Source organism: Dendrobates tinctorius, unplaced genomic scaffold (genome assembly GCF_039654945.1).
Source record: "Dendrobates tinctorius isolate UK_male_01 unplaced genomic scaffold, ASM3965494v1 ptg000177l, whole genome shotgun sequence".
Taxonomy (NCBI): domain Eukaryota; kingdom Metazoa; phylum Chordata; class Amphibia; order Anura; family Dendrobatidae; genus Dendrobates; species Dendrobates tinctorius.
This window is the reverse complement of record NW_027361844.1, coordinates 2,269,958-2,290,096: the sequence shown is the minus strand read 5'-3', so window position 1 is coordinate 2,290,096 and position 20,139 is coordinate 2,269,958. Positions and strand designations below refer to the sequence as shown.

Genomic DNA, 20,139 nt, shown 5'->3' with positions numbered 1-20,139 from the left:
TGTGAAGAGCAGAGGGCGCCAGTGGCGAATTTGCCAATCCTGGTGTTCTGTGGCAAATGCCAAGCGTCCTGCATGGTGTTGGGCTGTGAGCACATCCCCCATCTGTGGACGTCTGTGGAGATACTGTACATATAGCCTTAGATTGTCCTAGACACAATGATCAAATTTGTGTATGGCATAAGCTATGTATCATAATATAAGTGCATTGATTAAAAATAGCATGCAGGCATGTAAATATATATTAGGTAACCATCCACATCAGCAGACACATATGCCACATATAAAAGACATCACAGTCATAAGTGTTTAAGCTGCTAAGAGAAGTTGTTTAATTCCATGAATTCATACCAATAATTGAGGCAAATATCTGTCCCTCATGTGCTGCCTTTGTTAGGCGTCGGATTCCTGTAGCTACACAACAGGAGTCCAGAGCCTCACATGCTGCTTTGCAGCAAGTCATTCCTGAGGCTAAGTCCCGCTGCCGCTCCACTGAGCATGCTCATGAGACGATCTCCCATTGGAGCTCGGGAGTCACGTGCTCAGGTCCGTCCCCTGATCTGATTGGCCCATCTCAGAGATCTGGAAGGTCCCGGCAGTGCACGGCTATAAAAGGACCGCATGGCCATTCGGCCATGCGCTATTATAGACATTACTTGCTTGATGTGTGAATGGTGACGGATGTATGATTCTGGTGATTGACTCATTTGAAACCCCTTCCCTCTGATATTACGCATGTGGATAGGGAATTAGTTCAGCAGTCAGCGCCAGTCAGTGGCAAGCCTTAGGCCACTGTGCACACCGCGCCTCTACACTAGTGTCCGATTGTGCTACTCCTCACGGCACTATCGTCTCGCGGCAGTGTTCTATGCCGTGCTGCACTTGCAGCTCTCTTTGGCACCTGCAGTAGCGACGCCGCACACACGGTAGGTCTAGACGGATGCAGTTCCTTCTGCCCTTGGTCCTGCACCTGTGACCTGATACTGTGTGTGCATATATCTGAGAGCTGTGACGCTAACAGGCTCAGCCTTTTTCTGTTTACCCCTTCTGGCATCTGTGATTAAACAGCGATTGCCCTGCGCACCTGGGTGACGTTTAACCCCGTGTGCATTATACCACCATATAGCACATCTGCCATTACTCAGCAGCAGTTATAACACCTTCTGCACGGTGGATCCCGAGCGGCGAACGCACTTTATTATGTATTTTATTTAGTGCATTCCGCAATTCCTAACAGCCTTACTCTAACTTTTAATTCTTTAGAAGTCAAACCAACATAGATCATGAAGGTCACGCACATTGCATAATGGACAACATCTGCGGTGCGGAAAAATAGATGATGGTTGATGTTGTACTAATGTTTACCATCTGAGAATTCAAAGGAAGCACAGTGAAGGATATTGGCACAAGCAAGACAGTGGCCACAAGGATAACAATCCAAAACAGGAACTCTTGAACCAAAAAGATTTGATGGTTGCGGTACCTAGTGGCTCTTAATAAAAATATATTTGAGGTTTTTGGGCAGTCCAGATATCATTAATGGAAACTCAGATAGTGAATGTCTTAAGACTGGATCAAACTTTAGTAGTGGCCACTGTTTATCTAAAATGGATCTCGTCTTTTGCCACTCATGGTTGAATGTTGAAATAAAACGTATTTTCTCATCACGATTTCTAGTTTTAACAGAATATTGTAACAAATTATTTAGTAGAGTCTTTTAGCTCTACTTTAACCTTCCTTGACGCACCTACTACTCTACCACCACTCCTGGAATCTTAATTTAAGATACTTGGCTTGCATTTCACATCTATCCTCGTACAAGCAGATCTGTCTCATCCTGAGGAATTGTCCAGCTGGGACATTCCTAATGGTAGAAGCATTGTGGGCAGAAGAATGCATGTAGCAAGAAAGTCACCGATGTAGATTTCCTAAGTACATCTGTATCCATTGATCGTCATCAACCTCAATGTTGATATCCAAAAAGTCAATCTTTTTGACACTGTACTTGTAGGTGAGCCTGATGTTAAATGGATTTGAGTTACACTACGGTTCAAAAGTTTGGGGTCACCCAGATAATTTTGTGTTTTCCATGAAATCTCATACTTTTATTAAACAAATGACTTGCCATATGAATTTAAAATCTAGTCCAGACATTGACAAGGTTCGAAAAAAATATTTTTATATGAAATAATAATTTTCTCCTTCAAACTTTACTTTCATCAAAGAATGCTCCCTTTGCAGCAATTAAAGCATTGCAGACCTTTGGCATTCTAGCAGTTAATTTGCTGAGGTAATCTGGAGAAATTTCACCCTATGCTTCCAAAAGCCCCTCCCACAAGTTGGTTTGGCTTTATGGGCACTTTTTGCGTACCATATGGTCAAGCTGCTCCCACAACAGCTCAATGGGATTGAGATCTGGTGACTGCGCTGGCCACTCCATTACAGATAGAATACTAGCTGCCTGCTTCTTCCCTAAATAGTTCTTGCATAATTTGGAGGTGTGCTATGGGTCATTGTCCTGTTGTAGGATGAAATTGGAGCTAATCAAGTGCCATCCACAGGGTATGGCATGGCGTTGCAAAATGGAGTGATATCCTTCCTTATTCAAAATCCCTTTTACCTTGTACAAATCTCGCACTTTACCAACACCAAAGCCACCCCAGACCATTACATTACCTCCACCATGCTTGACAGATGGCGTCAGGCACTCTTCCAGCATCTTTTCAGTTGTTCTGCATCTCACAAATGCTCTTTTGTGTGGTCCAAACACCTCAAACTTGGATTCGTCTGTCCATAACACTTTTTTCCAATCTTCCTCTGTCCAATGTCTGTGTTCTTTTGCCCATAATAATTTTTTCCTTTTATTAGCCAGTCTCAGATATGGCTTTTACTTTGCCACTCTGCCCTGAAGGCCAGCATCCCGGAGTCGCCTCTTCACTGTAGACATTGACACTGGCAATTTGCGTGTACTATTTAATGAAGCTGCCAGTTGAGGACTTGTGAGGCGTCGATTTCTCAAACTTTTGAACGGTAGTGTAAGTAGGTCCATAAAAGCTCAAGCTTCCCTGCCAATAAATAAGATCATCTATAAATCTAAGCCAGCACCGCAAATGGTCCACAGCCTGCACGACACATCATTAATGGAATGCATGTTGTTAAACAACTCCTCTTTGCAGCTTAAAAACTTATAACTATATATTTATAGGGTGGGCCATTTATATGGATACACCTGGGTGGGCCATGTATGTGATTACACCTAAATAAAATGGGAATGGTTGGTGATATCAACTTCCTGTTTGTGACACACTAGTATACGGGAGGGGGAAAACTTTTCAATATGGGTGGTGACCATGGTGGCCATTTTGAAGTTGGCCATTTTGGATCCAACTTTATGAATGGCCCACGCAGGTGTATCCATATAAATGGCCTACCCTGTAAAAAGAACAAACTTCCTTCTCACCCCTCATTGGGGGTGGTCTTTGTTGTCCTTTCTCATTCTCGGGTCCTTTACCAGAGGCCTGGGAGTTTTAGGGTTCTGCGCAGAATCTTGGTTGTTCCCATTATTGCGCTTTTCTGGACAGAGAGCTCAGATGTTGCTCCTGGGATCTGTTGTTGCCATTCTTCCAACTTAGGGGTCACTACTCCAAGTGCTCCTATCACCACTGGAATCACTGTTGCCTTCACCTTCCAGATCTTCTCCAGTTCTCCTTTGAGTCACTGGTAATTCTCCAGTTTCTCATATTCCTTCTTTCTGATGTTGCAGTCACTTGGCACTGCCACATCTATTATCATTTCTGTCTTCTGATCCTTGTCTACTATGACATTGTCTGGTTGGCTAGCCAACACCTGCTTATCTGTCTGGATCTTGAAGTCCCACAGGATTTTAGCCCTTTCATTTTCCACCACTTTTTCTGAGGTCTCCCACCTGGACTTATGGGGGCTTAGCCCATATGCTGCACAGATGTTCCTGTATACAAGTCCCGCTACTTGGTTGTGGCATTCAGTATACACTGTTCCTGCTTGCATTTTTCCTCCTTGCCACTATATGTTGGACGGTTTCTGAGGTTTCTTTGCATAGTCTGCATCTTGGGTCTTGTCTTGTGTGGTATATTCCTGCTTCTATGGATCTTGTACTTAGTGCTTGCTCTTGTGCTGCTATGATTAGTGCCTCTGTGTTGTCTCAGAGTCCAGCTTTCTCCAGCCATTGGTAGGATTTCTCCATGTCAGCCACTTCCATTATCTGTCGATGGTACATCCCATGCAGTGGCTTGTCTTGCCATGGTGCTTCATGTTCCTGTTCTTCCTTTCAGATCTGTTGCTGTTGCTGTCTTAGGCTTTCTCTCAGCATCTCATCTTCTGGCGCCATTCTTCTGATGTATTCCTGGACACTCCTTGTTTCATCCATGATGGTGGCTTGGATGCTTATCAAGCCTCGACCACCCTCCTTTCTGTTGCCATACAACAGAATATATATATCACTTAGCACTTTATAGCATATAGTAAAATTCAATGTGAGCATTAATGCCATATGTTCTCCTTTCATTGTTACATTTGTTGGAGTTGCTTTGGGCCATGCAAGCACTTAATCTTTTTGCTGAATGGCTCCTTTTTTGTTTAGAACTGTGTATTTCATGGATCGTATATATCTAATAGTGATGCATAGTGGTCTGGAATATGCCAAAAGAACACTTGTTTAGCACACGGTGGGTGATTTCAGTCCTACAGTTAACATTAGCACAGAATTTGAGCAATTAGCTTTCCAGGAACACACACCAAACTTAGTTCCAAATTGTGATGTGAACATCAGTTACAAAGCAATACATAGATTGAGTGGACGGCTCCGGGACTCAACGGTTTATTCTGTTAATTTTCAGCATTTGGATCCAGGAATCAACATATGACTTAAAACGTCATCTATGTAGAGTTTATAGTTTTTTTTCCCTATTTTCCTATTTGTTCTGCATACTAAAAACATACTGGTAGGTTTATTGGCCTTATTGTTAATGTCGGAAATTAGATTGTGAGCTGCACTTGGGACAGATGTAAATAATTTCTTCAATGTGAATTGTTTGTGCTTCAATTGCTGGAAAAAGAAATTTAAAAACTGAAAAAGATGTTATTCTCACTACTACCCTTGACCTGTCCTACACTGTAGCTCCTCCCAGACCCTCCATTTTCCACCACATGATGTTGCATGAGGTCTAGTCACTGACTAGACCTTAAGCAACATCATGACATGTGCATGATATCATGAAGCTGTGTGAGGCCTTATCAGCATTAGATGCACCAGAGAATGAGAGAAGGCTGGACAGGGAGAGAGGATAGTGCAAAGGGTTGGGCGGGGAGGTGTGGTGCATGGACAGGTGAGGTGTGAAGTGGATGTAAGATTTATTGATTTATTTTTTATTTCTTAACTCCATTGTAGCTCTAAAACTAAACTAGTAAAATGTAGGCCAGCCACCATTTTAACAGAATCAAGTTAAGTGAATCACATTTTTTGGATTTTCATGAATCACAATTTTTGCTTAATTTGTAACAAATTTGAAATAAATTTCTTCAACTCTGATGCACATATCTATTTAGATACATGACAACAGGTTTCATCCTTGACTATATGAAAATCAGTGTCCCTCTGTTATCACAACTGTTATGCACCTGTCCCAAGTATCTCCTAGGTCTGCAGCCTTCTGATGTCCTTCATGCTGGGCTTTGCAGGTTGCCCATAGTGGCTTGTTGACCTCCCAATGCCTACTTAGACTAAGACCTATGTTTTAAGATTAAGACACCTAGTCCAACCTTACTCCTACCTGAACCTGAGGATTCAAGGATACATCTCACAAGGTGAACCCAACAATAATATTATTCCAACAGTTATCACATTTACCTGGACTGGGTGCAGCCTGGTGGATGAATTTCCTATTCCTTCTGTTGTGGTGATTGTCATTCCATGCAGGGAGCAAAGCGGAAGCAGGCATGCTGTAGCTGGGTAATGTCTATAGGTTGGTAAAGGATTATGAAATAAAAAACATTTACCCTAAATAAGTAAATAAATAAAAGGAAAGAAAAGATAGCTATATATCAAATTATAATGAACTAGATGGAGGCCCGATGCTATCGCATTGGGATGGCGGTAATGTCACGATGGGGGCAGGCTTTGCAGCGTTGAGAATCTCTCCCCCCATGTGCTCACCCACCTATCCACTCTCTCTTTCCCCATGTGCTGACTTCTCCCGTCTGTGCTCTCTTCTTTGACCTGTCTACCCCATGTGCTATCCCCCTTGTCTGCTGTCTCTCTCATTCCTGTGCTGTGTTATCCCCTCATGTGCTGTCCCGTTTGAGCTGTCTCCCCCCTGTTCTCTCTCTCTCACCCCTGTGTCTGACTGTGTACAGAACATACCACAGCTCCTGTGCAGGGGAGGAAGCAAAAGACAATACCGACATTACAGCAGGAGATCGCAGAGGATACATTTTGTGAGGTAAAATATTGTTTAAAAATAGTCAGTGAAATATTTTACCTCACAAAATGAATCCTCTGTGATCCCCTGCTGTAATGTCAGTATTGTCTTTAGCTTCCTCCCCTGCCCAGGAGACATGGTATGCTCCGTACACGGTCAGACACAGACAATTTTTAAAATGAACTTTCATTTGTGGGAAAACCCCTTTAGGCTATGTGCCCACGTTGCGTGTTAAAATGCACACTAAAAACCGGACTCCTTTCCAGAAATCGTGCGTTTTTTTCCGCGTGATTTCACTGCGATTTTACAGCGATTCTGTTCGTGATTTTCTCAAGCACTTTCCAAGCAATTTGAAGCATCGTTTGGAAAGTGATTGACAGGTTGGTCACACTCGTCAAACATAGCCACATGCGGGAAGTAAGCGATTCTCATGCATTCCTATGGGTGCGGAATCGCGGCAATTCTTTGCGATTCCGCACAAAAGAATGACCATGTTGCGATTCCACCGCGGAAAAAAGCGCAGCATTAGCACAGCATGTGCGGAATGCCATAGGAATGCATGGGGTGCGTTCTGTACACGATTTTTAAACGTTTTCGCGCAGAAAATCGCGGCAAAAACGCTTAAAAATCGCATCATGGGCACACAGCCTTAATGTGACTGGTTTCCTCTGCCTGTAGACACATTGCTCATCTGGCGCTGGGATCAGCCAAATGATTCACTATGCCTACGTGTAATTTGCGCAGGCGCAGTGCGATGGTGTTCCTCTGGTGGTACCGCGCAAGAGGTTGGATGAGTATGTGAGTGTGAGTGAATGAGTGTGTGTGACTGAGTGTGATTGTGTGAGTGTAATTGTGTAAGTGTGAGTGTGAATGTGAGTGTGAATGTGAGTGTGTGAGTGTCAGAGTGTGAGTGTGAGAAGTGTGAGGCTGTGAGTCTATGAGTTTGTGAGTGTATGAGTGTGAGTGTATGAGTGTGAGTGTGTGAGTGAGTGTGAATGTGAGTGTGAATGTGAGTGTGAGCGTGAGAGTGTGTTTGTGAGAGTGTGAGTGTATGAAGTTTGCCCTGTAACACAGCAGGCATAGAGACAGTGTGAGGGTTAACCTGCCTGCCCAGTTTAGGGAGGGGGAACTGAGAGGTATTACCAAGCTCTGGAAGTGACAAGTCAGTAGAGAGAAGTAACTAGTAGTAGTCACTAAAGGTTCTCACCCCTTCTGGACCAAAACGTTGCTGTATAGGCACATAGTTACACAAAAAGCCCATATATGTCAAAAAGGAATAACTCATACACTAACTATAAACAGCAAAGAAGCAAAAGAGTTTATTTCCATAATAAATTCAAATTTATTGAAAGAAAAATCATTAAAAACAATGATAGTGCAGAGCATACATAGCATAATAAGTGGAACACAAAGACTAGGAATTAATAATTACAGTGGATCAAACAAAAAGAAAATGCCTAATAAAACAATAACCGCAAATGCATTATCAAGCCTAATTTACATACACTGACTTATTCAGTATGGATAATGGCCATGCATGAGGCAAAAATAGATGCAAATAATAGAAAAGAGGGGCATTAAATTGACCTACAACTGTACATGGTATACTAAGGCATGCCTGAATTGCATAGCAAAGACCAAACATTTAATGAAAAAGTATATTACCTCAGTCAAAGTGCTCTACATCGCCCCAATGCATGTTTCTTTTGCTACTTCATCAGGAGGCTTGATAGTGCATTTGAGGTTATTGTTTTATTAGGCATTTTCTTTTTGCTTGATCCACTGTAATTATTAATTACTCTTTTGTTTCTTTGGTGTTTATTGTATGGGCACATAGCCTGATGGGCTAATAAACCACTCTATTTTGAAGTCTCTATGGTGTGCTGCTTTCATCTCTGAAGGACTAGTAGCAGTCACTAGTGATGGGCAAACCCCCGATGTTCAAGATCGGCGGGTTCGCCCAAGTTTTTTTGTAAAGTTCGAGTTTGGGGCCGGAGATGATGCAAACTTGCGCCCGAAGCCCACACTCGGACTTTACAGATATGGGATGGGGCGGGGGGGAGCTGTAAAAAAAAAAGCAGACAATTAATAATAAACATTATTATACTTATGTAAGGGGGTGAGATAGAATTACCGCCTTGCTCCCCTTCCTATAACCCCTTAGTGACAGAGCCATTTTGCAGCTTATTGACCAGGCCAATTTTTACAATTCTAACCACTGTCACGTTATGAGGTTATAACTCTGGAACGCTATAACGGATATCGCTGATTCTGAGAATGTTTTTTCGTGACATATTTTACTTCATATTAGTGGTAAAATTTCTTCTATATGACTTGTGTTTAGTTATGAAAAAAAACAGAAATATCGCAAAAATTTTGAAAATTTTGCAATTTTAAAACTTTAAATTTTTATGCCCTCAAATCAGAGAGATATGTCACACAAATTTCTTAATAAATAACATTTCCCACATGTCTACTTTACATCAGCACAATTTTGGAAACAAAATTTTTTTTGTTAGGAAGTTATAAGGGTTAAGTTTGACCCGCGATTTCTCATTTTTACATCAAAATTTACAAAACCATTTTTTTTAGGGACCACGTCATATTTAAAGTGATTTTGAGGGGTGTACATGACAGAAAATACCCAAAAGTGACACCATTCTATAATCTAGACCCCTCCAGGTGCTTAAAACCACATTCAAGAAGTTTATTAACCCTTTACATGCTTCACAGGAGCTGAAGCAATGTGGAAAGAAAAAATTAACATTTAACTTTTTTTTGCAAAAAATTTACTTCAGAACCATTTTTTTCTCATTTTCACAAGTGTTAAAAGAGAAAATGGACCACAAAATTTGTTGTGCAATTTCTCCTGAATACACCGATACCCCATATGTGGGGGTAAACCACTTTTTGGGCGCACGGCAGAGCTCGCAAGGGAAGGAGCGCCGTTTGACTTTTTCAACGCAGAATTGGCTGGAATTGAGATTGGACGCCATGTTGAGTTTGGAGAGCCCCTGATGTGCCTAAACAGTGGAAACCCCCAACAATTGACCCCATTTTGGATGCGAGACCCCTTAAGGAACTTATCTAGATGTGTGGTGAGCACTTTGAACCTCCAAGTGCTTCACAGAAGTTTATAAAATAGAGTTGTGAAAATAAAAAATCATTTTTTTTCACAAAAATGATCTTTTTGCCCTAAATTTTTATTTTTACAAGGGTAACAGGAGAAATTAGACCCCCATAATTGTTGTGCAATTTGTGATGAGTACACCCATACACCATGTGTGAGGGTAAACCACTGTTTGGGCACACGGCAGAGCTCAGAAGGGAAGGAGCACCGTTTGACTTTTTCAATGCAGAATTGGCTGGAATTGAGATTGGATGCCATGTCGCATTTGGAGAGCCACTGAATTGCCTAAGCAGTGAAAAAACCCACAAGTGATTCCATTTTGGAAACTAGACCCCCAAGTAGCTTACCTAGATGTGTGGTGAGCACTTTGAACCCCCAAGTGCTTCACAGAAGTGTATAACGCAGAGCCGTAAAAATAAAAAATAATTTCTTCCTCAAAAATTACTTTTTAGCCCGCTATTTTTTATTTTCCCAATGGTAACAGGAGAAATTGGACCACAAAAGTTGTTCTGCAATTTGTCCAGAGTACGCTGATACCCCATATGTGGCGGCAACTACTGTTTGGGCACATGGGAGAGCTCGGAAGGGAAGGAATGCTATTTTGGAATGCAGACTTTGATGGAATGTTCTGCGGGCATCGTGTTGCATTTTCAGAGCCCCTGATGTGCCTAATTAATGAAAACCCCCCACAAGTGACCCCATTTTGGAAACTAGACCCCCCCAAAGAGCTTATCTAGATGTGTGGTGAGCACTTTGAACCCCCAAGTGCTTCACAGATGTTTATAACGAAGAGCCATGAAAATAATAATAAAAAATTCCACAAAAGTGATTTTTTAGCCCTCAATTTTTTTATTTTCCCAAGGGTAACAGGAGAAATTAGACCCCCAAAGTTGGTAAATAGTGGAAAAACCTCAATTCTTGCTCCAGCCCTAACCCCAACACACCCCTAACCTTAATCCCCACCCTAATCCTAATCCCAACCCTAATGCTAATCCTAACCCTAATCCTAACCCTAATTCTAACCCTAACCGTAATTCCAACCCTAACCCTAATTCTAACCCTAATTCTAACACTAACCCTAATTCTAACCCTAACCCTAATGGAAAATTGAAAATAAATATATTTTCTGTATTTCATTATATTTGCCTAACTAAGGGGGTGATAAACAGGTTTGTTTTTTTTTACTATTTTTTTATTTTGATCACTGTGATAGAGTTTATCACAGTTGTCAAAATTAATGAATGGAATCTGCCAGCAGGCAGATTCGGCGGGCGCACTGCGCATGCGCTCGCCATTTTCTTCCGGGACCAACATGCCGGCACCCACCGGAGGAGGCAGGAGGGCCCGAGGACCACGAGGACCACCGGGGGGGATCGGGGACCCTATTTCTCTCTCCTTTGATATGCGATCACATCAGAGGAGAGAGAAATTAAATGCAAAACCGTGGCTTTTTTTGCAATTGCCGTTATAGGGTTAATAATGGCGATTGCAAAAGCTGGGTCGGTAAAAACCGACCCGAATCATGTTCTCTGGGGTCTCGGCTACCCCCGGCAGTCGAGATCCTGGAGAAAATCCGATGTTGGGGGGGCGCTATTTTCTTGTTCCACAGCGCTGTTAATTAACGACGCTGTGGTTTAAGTACCCTTAACTACCGCCGTTAAAAGGTGTATTGGCGGTCGTTAAGGGGTTAATTGTTCTTAGTGAGTTGATGTTTACATGTGCTAATGTGAGTAATGTCTATGCTAATATTTGTGGTACTGCTACATAACAATATGCATTACCGCTCACATTTATGGTACTGCCACATACATACATGTGTTACCATTCTCTGTAGGATTATGTGTATTGTGTTTTGTTGCGTTAATGTAAGATAATAATGTGTTGTCATGTTCTTTACTGCATATAATGTAATAATGTTTATTATGGCTCATGTACAGTTCAGGGATTGTAAAGTGCATCCTTTTGGGACATTAGAGGAGGGTGCCTTAGTATTATAGTTCTTTTGGATAAGGGTAAGTGTAATTTATTTGTGGGTCACTAGATGGGGGAATACTAGTGTGTGCAGTAAGAATAGATTATGGTTAGTGTGTAGAGGGTTAAGTGTAGGAGGGGCTGCCGGGTGGTAAGATGCAAGTCTTGCGGAAGTATAGTGAGATGGGGCAAGGGTGCCTGAAGTGTCCACATGGGCTATAGGCCCTGGACGGCTTGGCAGCCACGCAACATTAAAAGCTGCAGCCCATGTTATCCACGGCCACTGGACATCATAGTGGTGGGCCAGTACAAGAGAGGAAAGATGTGGCAGCTCACAACCCGGATGGACGCCTTCAGGGCAGGAGTCGGCTGGAGTGAGGAGTTGAAGGAAGTTGGAGCTTTGCCGGGATCGGTACAGATGGGCCGGATGCTTTACCAAACACAACCAAACTAGGTGACTGATGATTTCTGGGGTGAAACAGGCAGAAGGAATTGTCATCATGGCGAGATTAGGCCAGGAAGAAGCTGGGGAGCAGTCTAAGACGGTCTGGGCTTGTACTGAACAGAAACAACAGCAAGACAGGGAAACTTGAGGAGACAAATGAATTCCATGATGTGCCAACTGTGGATGTAACATGTGAAGTGTTCAGTAAAGAGTATGTTCAAGCTACCCTGGACTGTGTCTCTATTGCTGGGGGTCACCTGGAAGAGGGATTATTGCCGCCTGGGAAGTGTCCAGGGGGACCTGAACCTGGAGATGCAGGTAGGCTAAGAAGAGGAATGCAGATTTCTGTGAGGGAAGGTTGGGACACAGATGCTTCTGTGTCTCTGGTCACGACTACAGTCCTGGGCTCCCCTTACATTTGGCATAGTCGTCAGGATGCGACTACCTCACAGTGCGGCGAACCTTCAGAAAGAAATGATGATGAAGATGTGTGCGACTGCTGTGCCCCTGGAAGGTGCCTGTAGAAAGCGCAAGTAGTTGCTGTGTCTGAAGAAGATTTTGTGGATAAAATGCTGGATTTGCCTACTATCGATTTTGTGACACCGGACTTGACTACTGAATTGAACTTGACTGACTGGAAAAGAAAGTCTAAGGCTACTTTCACATTAGCGCTTTTTAGCACTGCACTTCGTGCGCAATAGAAACGCGTGCAAAAAATGCATCATGCGTTTTGTATACGTTTGCTTTTTAAGGCGCATGCGTTTCTAGCCATGTTAACTCTTAAAATGCATGCGATTTTAAACGCAGGCGAGCCCATGTCCATGCACACGCCTTCGTTCCCATAGACTGTAATGTGTTATTTTGGTGCATTCCGTGCGCATTCCATGCGCATTCCATGCGCATGCGTTTTTTGACACAGGTTGGATGAACCAAAAATTCAACAGGTTGCGTCCAGCGCGCCTAGGCGCACACTACAAAAAGCGCATGTGCACGAAAGCGCATCCAAACGCGTGCAAACGCTAGACCATGTGCCCCCATGTTAAACATAGGGTGCATTGTTGTGAGTTCATTTTCCCCTTCGTCACTGAGGTCTGGTGAACTCCCTATTCTGGTAAAGGAAGGTAATGAGCCTGATTATCAGGCACCTGAGCCTAATGATGATGATTGGCTGAGTGGAGTCACTGACTGGATATAAGGCTGCCGATGCCCTTCTGCCCTGCGGGTGATTTCTCTGTGGACTTCTAGGATACCAGTCTGATTCCTGCTCCTCTAAAGCTAAGTTTTCTGCTTTGCCTTTTAGCATTTGTGTTTTGTTTGCCTTGCTTTTCTGGATTCTGCCATTCCCTGCTGGGGTGAGCTGAATCTCCTTTTGCCGGTTGCTCTGTCTTCAGAATATTCCTGAGTACTGACATAGTCTTTTTGAAGCCTAGCGTCTTCAGGGCCTTTTTCACTGTCAGTCTGTTGGCTCTTATTTTCATAGGGTTTTTCACGGATTGCAGACAGCAGCCTTCCTGTCCTTTCCTATCTAGTTAGCTTGGGCCCCGTCTTTGCTCAGTCTATCTTTCTGTCTGTGTAAGTGTTCTTTCTTTTGCTTCACCGTCATTATATGTTGGGGGCTGCCTTTTGCTTTGGGGTCTGCTCTGGGGCAGTTTAGATTTCCCTTTCTGTCTTTAGGCTATATAGTCCTCCGGCTGTGATCAAGGGGTCTAGGGCATCGTAGGAACCCCACACGGCTACTGCTAGTTGTGTTGATAGGTTCAGGGGTCTGCAATCCGATAGCTGCCAACTTCTCTGGTTTTCTGGACTTAGCTAGCATTTCTGTTTTTGCCTCTTACGGTGACTCATTCATAACAGAATCACCCTCCATACCGCATATCCTAGGGTACTCAATAGCAGGAAAGAATTGTGTTTAAAAAAAAAAAAAAGTGTGTATATTCTTACCTCTATATCTCTGAGGCCGTAGGGGGAATTTTTTTTCTCTCAATGGAGGTAAAGCAATTGTCTGATCGTGTGGAGCAGCTCGCGGCGGAAGTGCGGGGAATTTCCGCCTACCTTGCTCATTCGCATGCTGTTGAACCAAAGATCCCTACACCTGATGTATTTTTTGGGGATCGATCTAAATTTTTGAGTTTCAAAAGTAATTGTAAATTATTTTTTGCCTTGAAGCCTAACTCGTCAGGGAGCTCCGCGCAGCAGGTTAAAATTGTCATCTCTTTGCTGCGTGGCGATCCCCAGGATTGGGCGTTTTCTTTGAAACCAGATGATCCTATTCTGACTAATGTGAACGCATTCTTTCAAGCCTTGGGGTTGTTGAATGACGAACCTAATGCTATTGATCAGGCTGAAAAGACCCTGTTGGCATTGAACCAGGGTCGAGATTCTGCAGAGTTGTACTGTCAAAAGTTCCGAAAGTGGGCGGTCCTTACTACCTGGAATGATAATGCCTTGGCTGCTCTCTTTCGGAAGGGTTTGTCAGAAGCCGTAAAAGATACTATGGTGGGATTTCCTGTTCCCTCTGGTCTGGACGATTCTATGTCATTAGCCATTCAGGTTGATCGGCGTTTACGTGAACGCAGGATTGCACGAGAGGTGTTGCCACCGGTTGAACAGACGTCTGAACCTATGCAATGTGATAGAGTTTTGTCTAGGGCGCAACGTCAGGAGTTCAGAAGGCGTAATAAGCTGTGTTTTTTCTGTGGAGATGCCTCGCATATTATTTCTGTTTGTCCTAAACGAGAGAAACGCTTTGCACACACATTTTCTGTTGGTGGTGTTCAACCTAAGTTTCTTCTGGCAATTACTCTGATCTGCTCCCTGTCCACATTTTCCGCCAAGGCTTTTGTGGATTCGGGAGCAGCGCTAAACCTAATGGACTTGGATTTTGCTAAACGTTGTGGATTTCCGATGACACCTCTGCAGACGCCTATCCCTTTGAGGGGGATTGATGCTACTCCTTTGGCGAAAAATAAACCTCAGTTTTGGACCCAGGTGGTCATGCGGGTCGCCCCAGACCATCAAGAAAATTGCAGATTTTTGGTGTTGCATGGTCTGCATGATGCCGTTGTTCTGGGGTTTCCCTGGTTGCAAATTCATAATCCAGTTTTGGATTGGAAATCTGTGTCTGTGGTGAGTTGGGGTTGTTGGTGCGCCTTTAGTGAGGCTCCGGTTTTCTCCACCTCTCCTCAGTCGCATGATGTTCCTGACTATTTGGCGGACTTTTATGATGTATTTAGTGAGAATGAGTCTGCATCTTTGCCTCCTCATAGGAGTTATGACTGTGCAATTGAACTGAGCCTGGGGTGTAAATTTCCCAAGGGTCGGCTCTTCAATTTATCTGTACCCAAGCACGAGGCTATGCGATCCTATATTAAGGAGGCGTTGGAGAAGGGTCATATTAGACCATCCTCTTCACCCTTAGGTGCCGGGTTTTTTTTGTGGCCAAAAAGGATGGTTCTTTAAGGCCTTGTATTGATTATCGTGCCCTCAACAAAATTACTACTAAATATCAGTATCCGTTACCCCTGATTTCGGATCTATTCTCTAGAGTTAGAGGTGCTTGCTGGTTTACCAAGCTTGACCTCAGGGGGGCGTATAATCTTTTCCGCATTAAGCATGGGGATGAATGGAAGACGGCGTTTAATACTCCGGAGGGACATTTTGAGTACCTGGTGATGCCTTTTGGGCTCACTAATGCCCCTTCTGTCTTCCAGTGCTTCATGAACGATATTATCCGAGACTTTGTCGATAAATTTTTGATTATCTATCTGGATGATATTTTGATCTTCTCCAAGGATTGGGATTCTCATGTGGAACATATTCGGACTGTGTTCCGGATCTTGAGGGAGAATTCCCTGTATGTCAAAGGATCGAAATGCCTTTTTGGAGTACAGAGGATTTCATTTTTGGGATTTATTTTGGCTCCGTCAACTATTGAAATGGACCCGGCCAAGGTACAGGCCATTTATGATTGGGTTCAGCCCACTTCTTTGAAGGCCCTCCAGAAGTTTTTGGGTTTTGCTAATTTTTTATCGGAAATTTATAGCAAAATTTTCTAGTATTGCCAAGCCATTGACTGATCTGACTAAGAAGGGTGCTGATGTGTTGAATTGGTCTCTGGAGGCTGTTGCTTCCTTTCAGGAGCTGAAGCGAAGATTTACCTCCGCCCCGGTTTTGCGGCAACCTGATGTCTCACTCCCGTTCCAGGTAGAGGTGGATGCTTCTGAGATTGGTGCAGGAGCTGTTTTGTCCCAAAAGGATCCTGTAACATCTAAAATGAATCCCTGTGCTTTCTTTTCCCGAAAGTTCTCTCCATCTGAACGTAACTATGATGTGGGGAATCGGGAACTGTTGGCCATGAAATGGGCATTTGAGGAGTGGAGACATTGGTTGGTGGGAGCTAAACATCAAGTTGTGGTCCTCACTGACCACAAGAATTTGATTTACCTAGAGTCGGCTATACGCTTGAACCCTAGACAGGCTAGGTGGGCCTTGTTTTTTACACGTTTTGATTCTGTGGTCTCCTTTCTTCCTGGAACTAAGAATGTCAAGGCAGACGCCCTCTCTAGGAGCTTCTTTGCTGATTCTCCTGTGGTGACCAAGCCTGCTACCATCTTAGGCGAAGGGGTAGTTCTTTCTGCCATCTCGCCCGATCTGAGACTTGCTCTGCAAGAGTTCCAGGAGGACAAACCTGAGCGTTGTCCCAGTGGAAAGTTGTATGTTCCTGACCAGTGGAAGAAGAGAGTGATGTCTGAAGTTCATTGCTCTGCATTGGCTGGTCATTCAGGTATTTTTGGTACTAGAGATCTGGTGAGTCGCTCTTTTTGGTGGCCCACCTTGTCTCATGATGTCAGGAATTTTGTGCAGTCCTGTGGGACTTGCGCCCCGTCTAAATCTTGTTCTCGCTCTAGTGGGTTGTTGATGCCGTTGCCGGTCCCCAGGAGTCCATGGACCCATATTTCAATGGATTTCATCTCTGATATGCCGGTCTCTCAAAGAATGACTGTTATTTGGGTGATTTGTGATAGGTTCTCTAAGATGGTTCATCTTGTACCACTCCCTAAGTTGCCGTCTTCCTCTGAGTTGGTGCCCCTGTTTTTGCAACAGGTGGTTCGCTTGCACGGGATTCCTGAGAACATTGTATCTGACAGAGGAGTTCAGTTTGTGTCTAGATTTTGGAGGACTTTCTGTTCCAAGCTGGGAATTCAGTTGTCCTTCTCCTCTGCTTTTCACCCTCAGACCAATGGGCAGACAGAGAGAACAAACCAGACCTTGGAGTCGTATTTGAGATGTTTTATTTCCGCTGATCAGGATGATTGGGTTTCATTTTTGCCCTTGGCCGAATTTGCTTTAAATAATAGAGCTAGTTCTGCCACTTTGATGTCACCTTTTTTTTGTAACTTTGGATTTCATCCTCGATTTTCTTCAGGGCAGGTGGAGCCTTCTGCCTTCCCAGGTGTTGACACTGTAGTGGAGAGAATGCACCAGATCTGGGACCAAGTGGTGGATAAGTTATCTCTCTCCCAGGAAAAGGCCCAGCGGTTTTCCAATCAACGTAGGACCATTGGTCCCCAGTTTAAGATTGGTGATATGGTGTGGTTATCATCAAAAAATATTGCTATGAAGGTGGCTTCTCCTAAGTTTAAGCCTAGTTTTATTGGACCTTACAAGATTTTGGAGATTATTAATCCGGTCTCTTTTCGTTTGGCTCTTCCTGTCACATTTAAAATCCATAAGTCCTTGTTGAAGAGGTTTGTTGAACCAGTTGTTCCTGGGGTGGCACCTCCGGACCCTGTATTGGTTGAAGGTAACATGGAATATGAGGTAGAGAAAATACTGGATTCCCGTCTGGCTAGACGGAGACTCCAGTATTTGGTTAAGTGGAAGGGTTATGGTCAGGAGGATAATTCCTGGGTCTCTGCCTCTGATATTCACTCCAAAAGATTGGTGCATGCCTTTCATTGGTCTCACCCTGATCGCCCTGGTGGCGTGGTTGAGGGTTCGGTGACCCCTCCTCAAGGGGGAGGTACTGTTGTGAGTTCATTTTCCCCTTCGTCACTGAGGTCTGGTGAACTCCCTATTCTGGTAAAGGAAGGTAATGAGCCTGATTATCAGGCACCTGAGCCTAATGATGATGATTGGCTGAGTGGAGTCACTGACTGGATATAAGGCTGCCGACGCCCTTCTTCCCTGCGGGTGATTTCTCTGTGGACTTCTAGGATACCAGTCTGATTCCTGCTCCTCTAAAGCTAAGTTTTCTGCTTTGCCTTTTAGCATTTGTGTTTTGTTTGCCTTGCTTTTCTGGATTCTGCCATTCCCTGCTGGGGTGAGCTGAATCTCCTTTTGCCGGTTGCTCTGTCTTCAGAATATTCCTGAGTACTGACATAGTCTTTTTGAAGCCTAGCGTCTTCAGGGCCTTTTTCACTGTCAGTCTGTTGGCTCTTATTTTCATAGGGTTTTTCACGGATTACAGACAGCAGCCTTCCTGTCCTTTCCTATCTAGTTAGCTTGGGCCCCGTCTTTGCTCAGTCTATCTTTCTGTCTGTGTAAGTGTTATTTCTTCTTGCTTCACTGTCATTATATGTTGGGGGCTGCCTTTTGCTTTGGGGTCTGCTCTGGGGCAGTTTAGATTTCCCTTTCTGTCTTTAGGCTATATAGTCCTCCGGCTGTGATCGAGGGGTCTAGGGCATCGTAGGAACCCCACACGGCTACTGCTAGTTGTGTTGATAGGTTCAGGGGTCTGCAATCCGATAGCTGCCAACTTCTCTGGTTTTCTGGACTTAGCTAGCATTTCTGTTTTTGCCTCCTACGGTGACTCATTCATAACAGCGCATGGTGCATGCGCATGGACGCGCACGTTGCGCTGCGCTAAAAACACTAATGTGAAACCAGCCTTACATCCCTACTGTGACCAAGACGGCGGCAGTGAGATTGGCGACATCTCTTGGAGCCAAAACCTGCCTGTCATTATGCCCTGCTCCTGCCTCTGGTTGGTGCAGATGAAGAAGAGGAAACCTCGCCTCCTTCCACTGACCAACAACGGATGGGTGGAGCAGCTGGAGGCGGTCTCACCTGGAAATAAGTGGGACTCAGAAGAAAATCCCGGAAGGAGCTGTGCAGCGCCATTTTGTGAACTTGAACCAGCCACGATGCAGCACTCTTGCACCCGTAGCTGCCAGGGCATGGGCCACATCGAGTGGAGGTGGCAGCAGGAGAGAGCGAGAGGACAGCCTAATAACACCAGAGAGGAATCGGCGAAGGTCTCCATCTGTCTGCCTGCAGAGTTGCCTCGGCCATGGAGTATCCAGCTGACGGAGTTACCATCTTTCCAGAAGTGGGACTCTTTGCGTGAGAACCAACGGTGCAGCGCCGGACCCGAGGATCAGGTTAACCAGAGCCCCTACTGTTTGTTCAGCGGGAACCAGAACTGATGACTGCCTGGGAGGAACCGCAGCCGGAAGTCAAGAGCGAGACGGCACTCCATTTGTCTGCAAGGGAAGGTCGGGACACAGATGCTTCAGTGTCTCTGGTCACGACTACAGTCCTGGCCTCCCCTTACATTTACTTGTCCAGTGACGCGTCCTCCCGTCCCGCTGTCTTCTGGCCACATCTGCTGCCCGGGTGGCTCATTAACTTCCGCCGGTAGTCACTGCACTCGGCAGTCTTCGGCTTTTTCTGGCAGTGTTTGTGCGGTGATAGTTGACTTTGTTGAACTTTCTCCCATCTCCCTACTGTGTCTATAGAGCTCAGCCACAGTGATCATGGGTTTCTTCTTTTCCTCTCTCACCAAGGTTCTTCTCCCACGATAGCTCAGTTTGGCTGGACGGCCAGGTCTAGGAAGACTTCTGGTGGTCCCAAACTTCTTCCATTTAAGGATTATGGAGGCCACTATGCTCTTAGGAACCTTGAGTACTGCAGAAATTCTCTTGTAACCTTGGCCAGATGTATGCCTTGCCACAATTCTGTCTCAGCTCTTTGGCCAGTTCCTTTGACCTCATAATTCTCATTTGGTCTGACATGCACTGTGACCTGTGAGGTCTTATATAGACAGGTGTGTGCCTTTACAAATCAAGTCCTATCAGTTTAATTAAACACAGCTGGACTCCAATGAAGGAGTAGAACCATCTCAAGGAGGATCACAAGGA

General features: G+C 44.3%; 1 protein-coding gene across 8 annotated transcripts in view; it reads right to left on the bottom strand.

The window, feature by feature from the left end:
* The window catches only part of LOC141054222 (aldehyde oxidase 1-like), a 409,838-nt gene that overhangs the window by 291,277 nt on the left and 98,422 nt on the right, over window positions 1-20,139 (bottom strand). For 7 of the 8 annotated variants that reach the window (XM_073551460.1, XM_073551462.1, XM_073551454.1 and 4 more), the window contains one exon: window positions 5,882-5,990. The exons of the other annotated variant lie outside the window; for it this stretch is intronic. In XM_073551460.1, the coding sequence (XP_073407561.1) occupies window positions 5,882-5,990 (109 nt within the window). The remainder of the gene's footprint in view (window positions 1-5,881; window positions 5,991-20,139) is intronic. 8 annotated transcript variants of the gene reach the window in all.